Here is a 12683-nt window from a genome sequence, read left to right on the forward strand (position 1 = left end):
CTAAATTGTTTGTAGTGTTTAGGGGCGTGTGGGTTATAGGGGGATGGGTCTGGGTGGGAAGCTGCAATGGGCAGTGTGGACTTGTTGGGCAGAAGGGCCTGTTTCCACACTGTAGGGGGAATCTAATCTAATCTAATCTCAAGTTCCCCATGACAAGTAAACTATTATGTCTAGCTGCTCTCTTTCTCACACTCAGGACCTGGCAGACCATTTGACAGCTTTAGGGGGTTACTTCAAAATCCTTTCCCTCCTGAAACCAAGTGTTTAGCAATGCTATTCACATGAGCCTTATTTCTAAGTAGAAATGTAGATTAGTAATTCTTTAGAGCTCAGCTCGCTTGCATCTTAAAATAAATAGGCAGTTTCAAACATGACTTGTCCATAACCTGTGTCAGAGATAGCAGGAACTGCAGATGTTGGAGAATCTGAGATAACAAGGTGTAGGCCAAGCAGCAGAGGAGCAGGAAGGCTGACGTTTCTGAAAAAGGGTCTAGGCCCGAAATGTCAGCTTTCCTGCTCCTAATGCTGCTTGGCCTGTTGTGTTCATCCAGCTCTACACCTTGTTATCTCCCTGTTTATAACCTGATATTTTTCAACATGTTTCTTGGACATTTGGAGTACCCGCTATTACCGAACAGTTTGTTGCCACTGTTTCGACAATGAGCATTCTGTGCCCTTTTCCTAGTAAAACAACATGGGTTCCCTATAATCTCTAACAATCAAACATCTGGACTAGCTGCCAGCCTAACATCATAAACACACCACCTTGATTTTAACTTAAATTACAGGCAGTGTCAAAATATATCAAAGCTTATATCACGGTAACACATCTTAGTATTTGCAACTTTAAAACCCAGCCAGGCAGCCTTCACAAAATATTCTGCTCAATATTTATTTAAATGAAGTATCTGCAGAAAATCAGTAAAAGGCAATGAGTGTCTGCCTAGATAAGTCATAGTAAGACAAAAGCAGCATTTATGCATTTCCTGTATTTAAAAGGCAGAAAAAGAGGTTAGGCAAACAATACAAAACTGTAGTGCTCCAACTATGCAAAAACAATCTCTTGCAAAAATACACCCATTCTGGATTTTTTAGAAAGTCAGGTCAGCTGTATTAGCCCAGCAACATCCCTGAAAGATTAAATTTAAATTTACAAGATGGAAATCTTGTTGATCTTTAGACTTCAGATTATTCAAATATTACCATAAGCCATGTACGTAACATTTGCATTTATTGCCATTCTGCCAAAGTGTAAGATATTCAGTGAATGCTCTATTGTATAACCTCATGACATGAGATTACCCCAGTTTATGTGGCATTTTTGTAACGGCTCTTAGTTCATCAGAACTTAGTTACTATCACCAAAATGTTGCATAAAACTTTAAAAACTTGGCCCTATTTTTGTAACATAAAATAGACTACATTTCAGCTTAAATATCTATCTTGACAATACGTTCAATTTAAATTCTAGCTATACAGATGGCCAAATTTCAGAAAACTGTACCTTTTTCAGATCAGAACAGCTTTACTATTTCGATAAACATACTTTTATACCTTCAGGATTTATCCAGTAAGCCTTTCTGATACATCAGAATAGTTTGATCATTAGAAAGAGATATTAACTGGATAAGTTTGAAATAATATTTGTCCAAAAATTCAAAAGTTGGAGATAAAATCGCTGAAGACCAAAACATCCTATAAGACACTCAGATCAAAGGCAAAATATGCACATCAGCTTGGCTGACTTAGCCCTGATATTTAGAAACACGTGCAGTCAAAAACACACAAAATAATTTAAATCCAAACTCTGCAAATCTTAAGCTTTACAAAAGCCTTACTTGAAAGATATAATTGTACTGTTCAAAGAAAATTAATTATTCTAATTATCTTCAAGTTAAACATGCAGCCGGGTCAATTAAAATTCTCCATAGTAGCATGCACACTAGAATTCCAAAAACCTATTACGTTCATAGTTAGACCCACATGATCTCAAAATCAGATTAAACCCACTCCAAATAGCAAATAACTTCCAAAATCTTATTAATCACATTCCTTCCCAACCTCTCATTCAATATAATTTATCCTTCAAGTTACAGTATATTCTCCAACAAAAGACCAGTCTCTCCAAAGATGCTTTCTTCATAGCAACCTATAATAAAGCAATGTCATGTATTTATTTCTCCATTCAATACATTATGCTGTAACAGCAGGAGGGTAGATTAGCTCTCTCAGTCCTCAACTGATTACAGTATGCAAACAGTTCCAATTCAGTAATTTTCTTTCTGTCTATGGGATAATTTCTATTAACCCATCATTGCTAAAATTAGTTATTATGTCAGCAGTAAACCCTAGCAAAGAAAAGGCTTACATGAATTCTGGTTGCAAAGTTTCAATAATTTTTATGATTGGGTTAGGGTAAGGTTTTAAAGTTACAGGTTTAAAGTATTCAAATTAAAAGTATTTGTCTATTGATTCACCATGTTGTATGAGCAAAATGACCTTGAGATTGTGTGATGCTTCAAAGTGCTTTGATAACGGTTACATTTTTTTTGGTTGATTTCTATAAGCTATAAGCCAAACTAATCCTGTCCTGATTTGTGAAAATTAAAGCTGTAGGAAATGCTATCCTAAACATAAGCTATCAAGGGTACAGCGAAGGAGCTATCTGATCACATCAGGTTAAAGCCACTCCAAAGAGCAAATAATTTCCAGTTCAAAATCTCATTAAGCACATTCCTTTCCAACCTTTCATTCAAAATAGTTTATCTTGCAAGTTACAGTATATTCTCTAACAGACAACTAGAGTCTTCTCAACGATTCTTTCTTTACAGCAACCTAAACGAAGCAATGTCATCATGCACAGTAAAGATAACAAAGTGTGGGGCTGGATGAACGCAGCAGGCCAAGCAGCATCTTAGGAACACAAAAGTTGGCGTTTCGGGCCTAGGCCCGAAACGTCAACTTTTGTGCTCCTAAGATGCTGCTTGGTCTGCTGCATTCATCCAGCTCCACACATTGTTATCTTGGATTCTCCAACATCTGCAGTTCCCATTATCTCTCATCATGCACAGTGACCAGTTCGCTAATGTTTCATCCCATAGGCTGAAGCTGTTGCTTTTGCATTAACTTGTTCCCAAGACAAAATGAAACAAATATTTAAAAACAGAATGTGGGGAACTGCAAAAGGGAGTACATATCTAACCATTACATTTGCAAATATCTAGCAAAATACTGCTGACACTATAACTTGTAACAGGAATGAAATAATGCTCTAAGCATTTAGTAGGTTACTGCAGCATCTGTGGAAGGAAACAGTTTATGATCTTCAATCTGTTCTGATGAAATGGATTTTTACAAATCCAAAGTGCAATCAAGTCCTCAAAATATTATTTGCTGATTATACATTACAACACATGGTTAGACAGATGGACAACAGTACCACTCTAATGCAATGTGCACACTTTACAAAAAATTGCTTTACTCCTTTAAATAATTCTGACTTACAGTAACATGTGTCACTGACTTCATAGCCATGCAAGTTTCAAGGAATAAAAAATTCCATGTAACTTCACAATTGGTTTATTCAAATTTCATAGCCGGTATCGCTGATGACTGACTACACCCATCCAGCCGGAATGCAATGGCAGGTTCCTTACACAGGAGATGCAATGGCCTAGGGGTAGTACGCTAGTGTTAATCCAGAGACCCAGGTATCGTTCTGAGGACCCGGGTTTGAATCCTGCCACGGCAGACGGTGGAATTTGAATTCAATAAATATCTGGAATTAAGAGTCTAACGATGACTGTCAATCTACTGCCGATTATTGGAAAAACCCATCGGGCTCACTAATGCCCTTTAGCGAAGGAAACTGCCATCCTTACTTGGTCTGGCCTACATGTGACCCCAGACGCACAGCAAAGTTGTTGACTCATAACTGCCGTCTGGGCAACTGGAGATGGGCAATAAATGCTGGCCTAGCCAGCAACCAAGTGAATGAAAAAAACCTCTGAGGCAGGAGGTTCAGGTACCATCTGCTCCTAAGGTACGTCATAACATCCCTGAACAGGTTGATTAGAAAATTTCTACCCTTCCAGCCTGTAGTTTCCTGGCTTTCACAGTCAACACACTTTTCTGTGGTAACACTTGGAAGCATCGTTCACCTTCTAAATACTATTTCTATATATCAATTATGGATCATTAAAAGACATTCAAAACATACTCCTAGATGTAACAGTCCCGCATCTGCTAATTTCAAGGAGGAATGTAATAGAAATGTTAGGATTTGATCCTTGATATGTGGTGCCACCATGGCACAGTGGTTAGCACTGCTGCCTTACAGCGCCAAGGCCCCGGGTTCACTTCCGCCCTCGGGGGACTCCAGTCTGCACATTCTCCCCATGCCTGGATGGGTTTCCTCCGTGGGCTCCAGTTTACCCCCGGAGTCCAAAGAGATGCAGATTAGGTGGATTGGCCATGTTAAATTGCCCCTAGTCTCTAGGGATGTGCAGGCTTGGTGGATTAGATTCATAGAGATGTACAACAAGGAAACAGAGGGTCCAACTCATCCATGCCAACCAGATATTCAAAGTTAATCTCAACCTATTTGCCAGCATTTGGCCCATATCCCTCCAAACTCTTTCTACTCATACACCTAATTACTCCCACTAGAATGTGCTCATCCCAGGTTCTTGTTGTGGTAGGTCAGAAATTGAAACCTTTCTAACAACTGAGTATCTGACTGCCTTCTTGGCTGGGCTGAGACTCAGCAAGTCACTCATTTCTGATTTTTACAATGAAACGATGCTGATTTTATGTAGGAGTTTCTTTGTGTGTTGATACCTTCTTTTGATCACATATACTAATCTTAAAATTAAATTCAGCATTCTGACACAATTGGATGTTGTTGGGAGAGTTTTGAGGTACACATTGCTGGGACAAACATTGCTTTGTAATATCAGTTGTCCTGTGTAAACTCTGGAGGGTAAACAACACAGACAAATCTCAGATCAGTGGAAGGTGACCTGCTTCCAAGTTTGTGTTGAGTTGTCAGCACGTGGCCAAAACAAGGAAGAGTATGTGAAACAATTCTGGTACACGTCACACTGGAAGGGTTTGTCTCCATGTGGATTTGCAGATATTCCAGAATTGTGAATGCCTCATTGCAGAAATCACACAAGTAAGCTTCCTCCCACACAGACAGCTCTAAGGGATGAGCCATGGGAAATGCAAAGTTACAGGTGGGTATGAGTGAGATGCTCTTCAGAGGGTCAGTGCAGAGTCAATGGGTCAAATGGCCTGCCTCCACACTGCAGGGATTCTATGATATTGCTAACATTCAATACAAGTGTGATAAACTATACAAAAATATTGGTTACCTTATTGAACACCCAGATTTCGCCATTCACTGTTGGTCTTGGCACTCCATGTCCGTTGTAATGGAAAAGCACACGCTCTTCTTTAGCATTGCGTCTCAGGGACGTGCAAAGTTTTTTAACTTCATCCACTGTTGGATCCAGGCTTTGCTTATATCTGGCCTGTTGAAAGAAAGAGCATTTATTAATAAGCAGAAGATTTAAGGAAAAAGACAACATTTGTAAAATCTTTCTTGCAAACAACATTTTCATTGGAAAAATGCGTGAGTGAGTGGGGATTACAAACTATTTTCTTTTAAAACTACAATTATGGGTGTAAGAAACCTTATAACTTCCAGGAAACCTACAACCACCAAAATTTAACCAACGTTAACCACCATTATACTGGAGTGAGGGGACTGCTTTACAACATGGACAAATTGAGATTCTGGTAGGAAATAGCAAGCAATCAACTGCATGAAGTGAAACAGAGGAACTGTGAGGCCATAGATTTCCAAGAGAGAAAAGTGCAAATCTTTCACATCATCTTTTAGAGTGTTACAGATTTCTAAAATGAAATCATTTATTTGGGTATATGCGTACTGAACGACTTTTGATTATTGTTGCTAAAGATATCCTGTAACCAGCAGCATCGGGAGCTTTGAATTTTTGCTTACTTGAGAGGAATCTCGTTAGTATCAAGCAATTAAAAAGTGCCTTTACAGCAATGCATATCTGAAAGCAAATTCTTGGCACCTTTCAAACAACATATATTTAATACTTTGTTGGCTACAGGTGAAATGCCAGATGACTGGAGGATAGCTAATACAGTTCCTTTGTTCAAGAAGGGCAGCAAGGAGAGGTCAGGTAATTACAGACCAGTTATTTTGAGGTCAGTGGTAGGGAAATTATTGGAAAAATTCTGAAAGCAGGATTAATCAATACTTGGCAAGTCAGGGATTGATCAAAGATAGTCAGTACAGATTTGTTAAAGGGGCAGTCTATCCAACTAACTAAATTGAGTTTTTTTTAAAAAAGATGACTAAATATATTGCTGAGGGTAGTGCAGTTGATGTGGTTTACATGGACTCCAGTAAGGCCTTTGCCAAGGTCCCACATGAAAGATTGGCCCAAAAGGTAAGAGTTCATAGGGCCCAGTGGAAAGTTAGCAAGCTGGATCCAAAATTAGCTCACAAGTAGGAGACAAGGGTTGATAGTGGAGGGTTGTGTTCATGATTGGAAGTCTATGACATCAGTCTGCTACAGGGATCGTTGCTGGGACCCTTGTTGTTCACGTACATTAATGACTTGGACGTGCATGCGGCAAATGTAATGAGTAAGTTTACAGATGACACGAAAATTGGTGTTGTTGATTATGAGCAGGAAGGTCTCAGGCTACTGTCTGATATTGATCAGCAGTAATAGCAGGTGGAGTTTAACCTAAGTGCGTGCGAAAAATACATTTTAGGAGGGCTAACAAGGGAAAAACATACACAATGAATGGGAGGTTTTTATGGAGTACCGAAGAACAACAGGGTCTTGGTGCGAAAGTCCATAGATCTCTAAAGATGTCAATACAGATAGACAGTGGAGGAGGCAGCATATGGGATATTTGCCTTCTTTAGCTAGGGCGCAGAATATAGAAGCGAGTGTTGGTAGAAATTTATAAAACATTATTAAAAGGACGTGATTGCAACGGAGAGGGTGCAGAGGAGGTTCACCAGGACGTTATGTGGGTTTTTAAAAAAACTCAGTTATGAGGGGACAGTGGATTGGCTGGGCTCGTTTCCCCTGGAGCGGAGAAGGCAGTGGATCTAATGTGAGGTACACAAAATTATGAGGCACAAAGCAGATTGTGAGAACCTCTTCCCCATGACAGACATGTCTAAGACCAAAGGGCATACATTTTAAGGTGGTGAGCATGTGGTTTAAAGATCTCAATAAAAAAATTCACCTGGGGGTAGTTGATATATGGAACATGCTGCCTGAGACTATGGAGGAGGTAGGTATTCTCACCACATTTAAGCACTATCTGGATGAGTACTGAAAAACAGAGCACAGTAGGCTGTGGTCCAAACGCAGATAAACAGGATTAGTGCAGAGTGGAGTTCATTGATTGCCACTGACATGGTGGGTTGAAGAGCCTGTTTCCATGACTCATCTGTGGCCTCATCCAGCAAAACGCGGATTTTTCCAAACTTCATATTTGGATAGTCAAAAAAGATCTTTTTCAAAAACCTTTCAAGAAATTTAATTATCAAATTTCAATAATTCAGGTGGTCTGAAATATGGAAAGTAAAGTTGTTGCCATCCAACATGAAGGAGAAGCAAACTATGGATGCGTCAAAGCACCACAACCATTTATCCCTATTCTTCCCTTAACTCAAAGTCAATTAATTTAAAATACTTACAGTTTAAAATGAATAAATTTCAGCTGTGCTATCCTATTTAAATTGCTTAACTTTAATCAATAGCTTCAAACCTCATCATGTTTAACTTAAAAAGAAAACTCCCAAAGGCACAAACTAGGAAGAAACAGATCAGGAATATGGTAAAAGCTTGGCTAAAGAAAAATCTTTTAGAGATGGATTAAGATTGGACAGAAGTGGAGAGGTTGAGAAACATATGCCGTGTAGAAGTTAAGCAACATTACCTGAGAGAATTATTTTATCCAAAGCTTTCAAGGTTGAAAGCCCACTTATAATGCAGACCTAAATCAAAAAAGCTAAGTCTTAAATACAACGGTCCATGGGTCAAAATCAGGGAGACAGATGTGAGTTTGAGGTGCAGGGTTCAAGGCCCAGGTGAGTGTTAACAGATGAATCAAGGTTTAAGACTTCTGAATGCCTCCAAAATGCGAATATAACAGAACTAAAGTTTATGTTAAATGAATTTTTTGCCATAAGCATAAGGTGGCAACCTGGAACGCGACATTAGGTGAACAGAAATGAATTACAATTGTTGCTCGAAAACCAATTTATATCTCTTTATTTATTGGCATTAATTTTGTGCCTCAAAATCAACTATCAAGTCAGCACACACTGGGTGCATAAAATTAAATTGTGAATGGAAATCTACACTAATACCACCAGGGCAATTCTCAAATTAATAATGAAGACCCAGAAATAAATGAATCTGTCAATTTAACTTTCCACGTACAGCACAATTCCCTATTAACGGGAGGATTATTGCAACGTAATCCAAACACTGGGTAACCTCTCCCTGAAAGTGTGCCACAAACAAAAAAAAGGTCAAGTTTGTTTGGAGTTGACTGCCACTGGTTATCCTGCAAACTCTAAATTCTTACTATTATGCCATTTCACTGAATTGGTCTCATATCTATTTCTGCAATGGCTTTAGAAAAATTCTAATGCAGCATTACCCTCCTAATTACATGGAGAACAAAAATCTAGCTGCTGTCATTTGAGCACAGTAGTGTGGTTGTTCTGCCAAACACTACACTTAGGTCAGGAAGTGTGTGTGAGTGCACACACACATGTAAGGAGAAGTGGAGAGTCCTCAATGGGGTAAATTCCCAAATACTACCTCAATAGTGAAACTGAAAAGGCAGACACTTTGCTTCAGGTACAGCACAACTGTGCATGCCAGGCTGAAAATGAACTCAACGTCCACCACTCAGCTTCTGCCTCTCAACTATGGATCATTGGTGAGACTATCAGAAAACTGAAAGATTGCAGCAATTCTCTTGTACACCTTCACTCATTGATGCAATGACTATATACAGCCTTATGTTTGCTACTTAGAGTGTGACCCTTTTCCATAAAAAGGAAGTCAAAATGTTCATTAATTATCGCTCCTTCTTCAGGCATTTCTTCCCACCCACAAGTTCATTCTTGAAGATTTCTCTTTCCTACTTCCACAAACCCCTTGTACAACTGGCAGTCCACACTGTCCTTTTCCAAGATCACAGGCTCAGCCTTCCATTGCTCCCTTCCAATCTGTTGATTCTGCAAAATCTTTAGAGCCTGAATTTGCTTCATGCTTTCTCCAGATATTCATTACCCAAGAAAGCTATTTAAAAAGAGAAATTTCCTCTTGACCATACAAAGTTCAATTGTTGCTCGAGTGCAACATTAGCCAAAAGCCTTATGCAATATTCAAGTTTTGGGTGAGCAAAGGAGGAAATTCTTTTTAAGGGTCTTTCTTTTTTCAGGGTCCATGAGTTCCAGGCTACAATAAATACTGGTTTGAATCCCCTGTTTAATAACTAATTGGCACATACTTAAGAACAAGCAATTTAAATAGGAGTCAGATATGAAAGAATGCAAGTCTGCACACAATATAAATTATTTGCATTGGAGCATGTATTTACAGAAATCTCTTGGTGTCGTGTGTACTGCCTCTGCGGTTAAGTCCCACCTGAGGACTTGGCAGCCAAAAACAGTGCTTTCATAACACAGCCAATCAAATTGAATGGTAATCTCCAAATCCTTCCAACACATTCCAAAAGCAAAATGGGAAATGTGGGAGAGATTCACGGTCAGCCATGTGACAGAAAGGCTGTTAGAGCCTCTACAATCACGACCAATAGCTCCAGATTACAACATGCAACATAATGCATGTTTTCACAACAGTTCTGAACCCACATAACTATAACATGCCACCGTACATTTAATTGACGTGTCACTCAGTGCATTTAAACCAATGCTTCATTATACTGTTCTGCTCCACATTCAAAGCAGGATTTAAACAAAAAAACAATTGCACCTTTACGTTTGCTCAGCTTGTATCCAAATCATTTTTAGATAATGCCTTATGCAGTGTAGCACAGAATAAATAATACCAGCCTGAAGCAGTGAGACTTGCTCATCTTCAGAAACCTTCTAAAGATTAAAATAGATCAGTGAAATCGGTAAACACCATTTGAACTGGTCACAGGCATTCTTGCCTTTCACTATCCAAGGTTGCAATAATTTCTGAACAACTCATAATGGAATAATTTCCTGAAGAAGATTAGTATATTTACTGTGAGGAGCCTTGGTCAGATATACCACAAATTATATCCCATTTCCTACTACCAGCTCAGTTTCAAACACAATGTTGGCAGTGACAACAAGGAAGTGAATCATTTTCCACCCACCTCCATTTAACCTATTCTGGAGGCCAAATTCTAAAGGAGAACAGTTATAGTCCACAGCCAGCTTTATTAGGTAGTGAAACTTCAATGTTTCTTGTGTTACCAACCCAATGCCAAAAAACCATTTTCTAAGATCACATGAAAGTGAAAATTAAGCAATATAGAGATAGATGCAGGAGACCATATGAATGGACCTGCTGTCAGCTCCATACACACTGCATCATGACACAAATACACATAAACATGGAGCTTGCTCCAAGATTTGACAGCTAGCGTGGGGTGGTTTGAAGACTAGTGAGAAATAGGTCCTCCAATGCAGTCACGTTGTAAGTGTGTATCTACCTCATAAGCCAAAATCCGAAGGTAAACCATGTCTGTCTATACGAAGAGGCAATGGCTTACTGGTGCTATCGCTTGATTGATAATCCAAAGACCCAGATAATGTTCTGGCAGCCAGGCTCAAATCGCACCAGGGTAGATGGTGGGTTTTGAATTCAACAAAAATATCTGGAATGAAGAATCCAATGACGACTGTGAATCCATTGTCAATTGTTGGAAAAATCCATCTGGTTCACTATTGTCCTTTAGGAATAGACCTTATCTGGTCTGGCCTACTTGTGACTCCAGACCCACAGCAATGTGGGCAATTAGGGATGGGCAATAAATGGTCCCTAGCCAGCAACACCCACAGTCCGTTAATGAATGAAAATAAACAAAACAAAAGGGATCCATTGCCATCACAGAGTCTAAAGAGTTGATGACACAGTAGCCTAAGCACTGATGCATCTAAGCTTGCAACATAAATACAAAAGATCCTGAGGGTTTAAAGCAATTGATCGCCAAAAATTACATGTCTCATTACACTCAGCTGCTGGCAAAAAGTTGTGCAGATGAAATTGTTGATTTATAATTCAGCACTTACAAATTCAAGCCCAGACTCGCACCTCAGAACACCTACATTTTATACATGCAAGTTATATTAGCACATTTTATCAATTTTAATCAGAGTTTGGCTGAAAACCTACTTCAAAAGGATCAGGTGGATAAAAGAGGCACTTGTTGTCATCCTGGAACCAACCGATCTCAGACTTGGAAATAAGTACTGAATGTCACAGTGTGCTTAAGAGTAGGAAGCAGGCTGTACCTGCAGCATTTTTATGGAAGAGAACTTTGTTGAACACTTCGTTTCACTAGAATTTTGACACTGTTGTGAAGTCATTTTATATTTAATACTGCTCACAAGAGTTACGTTTTGAAGGATTGTGGAAAACAGAATTTATTTTAAATTGTGTGGTCATACCCAGAGTGGTTTCTTTAAAATAGGTCACAAAGTCTATTGCAGACAACAGATACAAGAGGTTTGTTTAAAAACAAATCTCCTTAGAAACTATCCCTGTTGCTATTGTTTTAAACAATGACAGACTTGAAGAGCTTATTATTTTATTCAGTTCAGTTTAAGGGATATCAGCTAAGGGCAAGCTAAGATGAAGAAAAACTTGCTACGTACAAGCTGCCAGTTCTGGAAAAAAATCCATCTACATTATTTCAGGATAAAACTTGTATTTATTCTTTTGAAAGGGTAATTGAAATAACACCATGACTGTATTTACTATGCAAGCTGTATCTGCAAAACAATGCATGAATAGTAACTTGACCACATGCAGGAGAGCAACCACCTCCAGAACATCCAATACTTTAGTCTAAGATAATAGATTCTCCAGCATTGGCAGTTCCTAAGATAACAATGTGCAGAGCTGGATAAACACAGCAGGCTAAGCAGCATCAGAGAAGCAGGAAGGCTGACGTTTCGGGTCTCGAACCTTCTTGAGAAATGGGGAAGGGGAAGAGGATTCTGAAATAAATAGGGAGGGGGGATGGGGCAAATAGAAGATGGATAAAGGAGAAGATAGGTCGGGAGAAGATAGGTCGAGAGGAGATAGGCAGATCAGAGAGGCTGGGATGGAGCCAGTAAAGGTGAGTGTTGGTGAGGAGTTAGGGAGGGGATAGTTCGGTCCAGGGAGGACGGACAGGTCAAGGAGGCAGGATGAGGCGAGTAGGTAGGAGATGGGAGTGGGGCTTGAGGTGGGAGGGGTGGTTAGGGAGGCAGGGACGAGCTGGGCCGGTTTTGGGAGGCGGTGGGGGGAGGGGAGATTTTGAAGCTTGAGAAGTCCATATTGATACCATTGGGCTGCAGGGTTCCCAAGCGAAATATGAAGTGCTGTTCCTGCAGCCTT

At 39.5% G+C, this 12683-nt stretch overlaps 1 protein-coding gene across 1 annotated transcript in view; it reads right to left on the minus strand.

Annotated features, from left to right (window-relative positions):
* The window catches only part of rptor (regulatory associated protein of MTOR, complex 1), a 384600-nt gene that overhangs the window by 269942 nt on the left and 101975 nt on the right, over positions 1-12683 (minus strand). Inside the window, exon 4 of the mRNA XM_048554896.2 lies at positions 5376-5534. Coding sequence (XP_048410853.1) covers positions 5376-5534 — 159 coding nt within the window. The remainder of the gene's footprint in view (positions 1-5375; positions 5535-12683) is intronic.

The sequence above is a fragment of the Stegostoma tigrinum genome, chromosome 22 (genome assembly GCF_030684315.1).
Source record: "Stegostoma tigrinum isolate sSteTig4 chromosome 22, sSteTig4.hap1, whole genome shotgun sequence".
Lineage (NCBI taxonomy): Eukaryota > Metazoa > Chordata > Chondrichthyes > Orectolobiformes > Stegostomatidae > Stegostoma > Stegostoma tigrinum.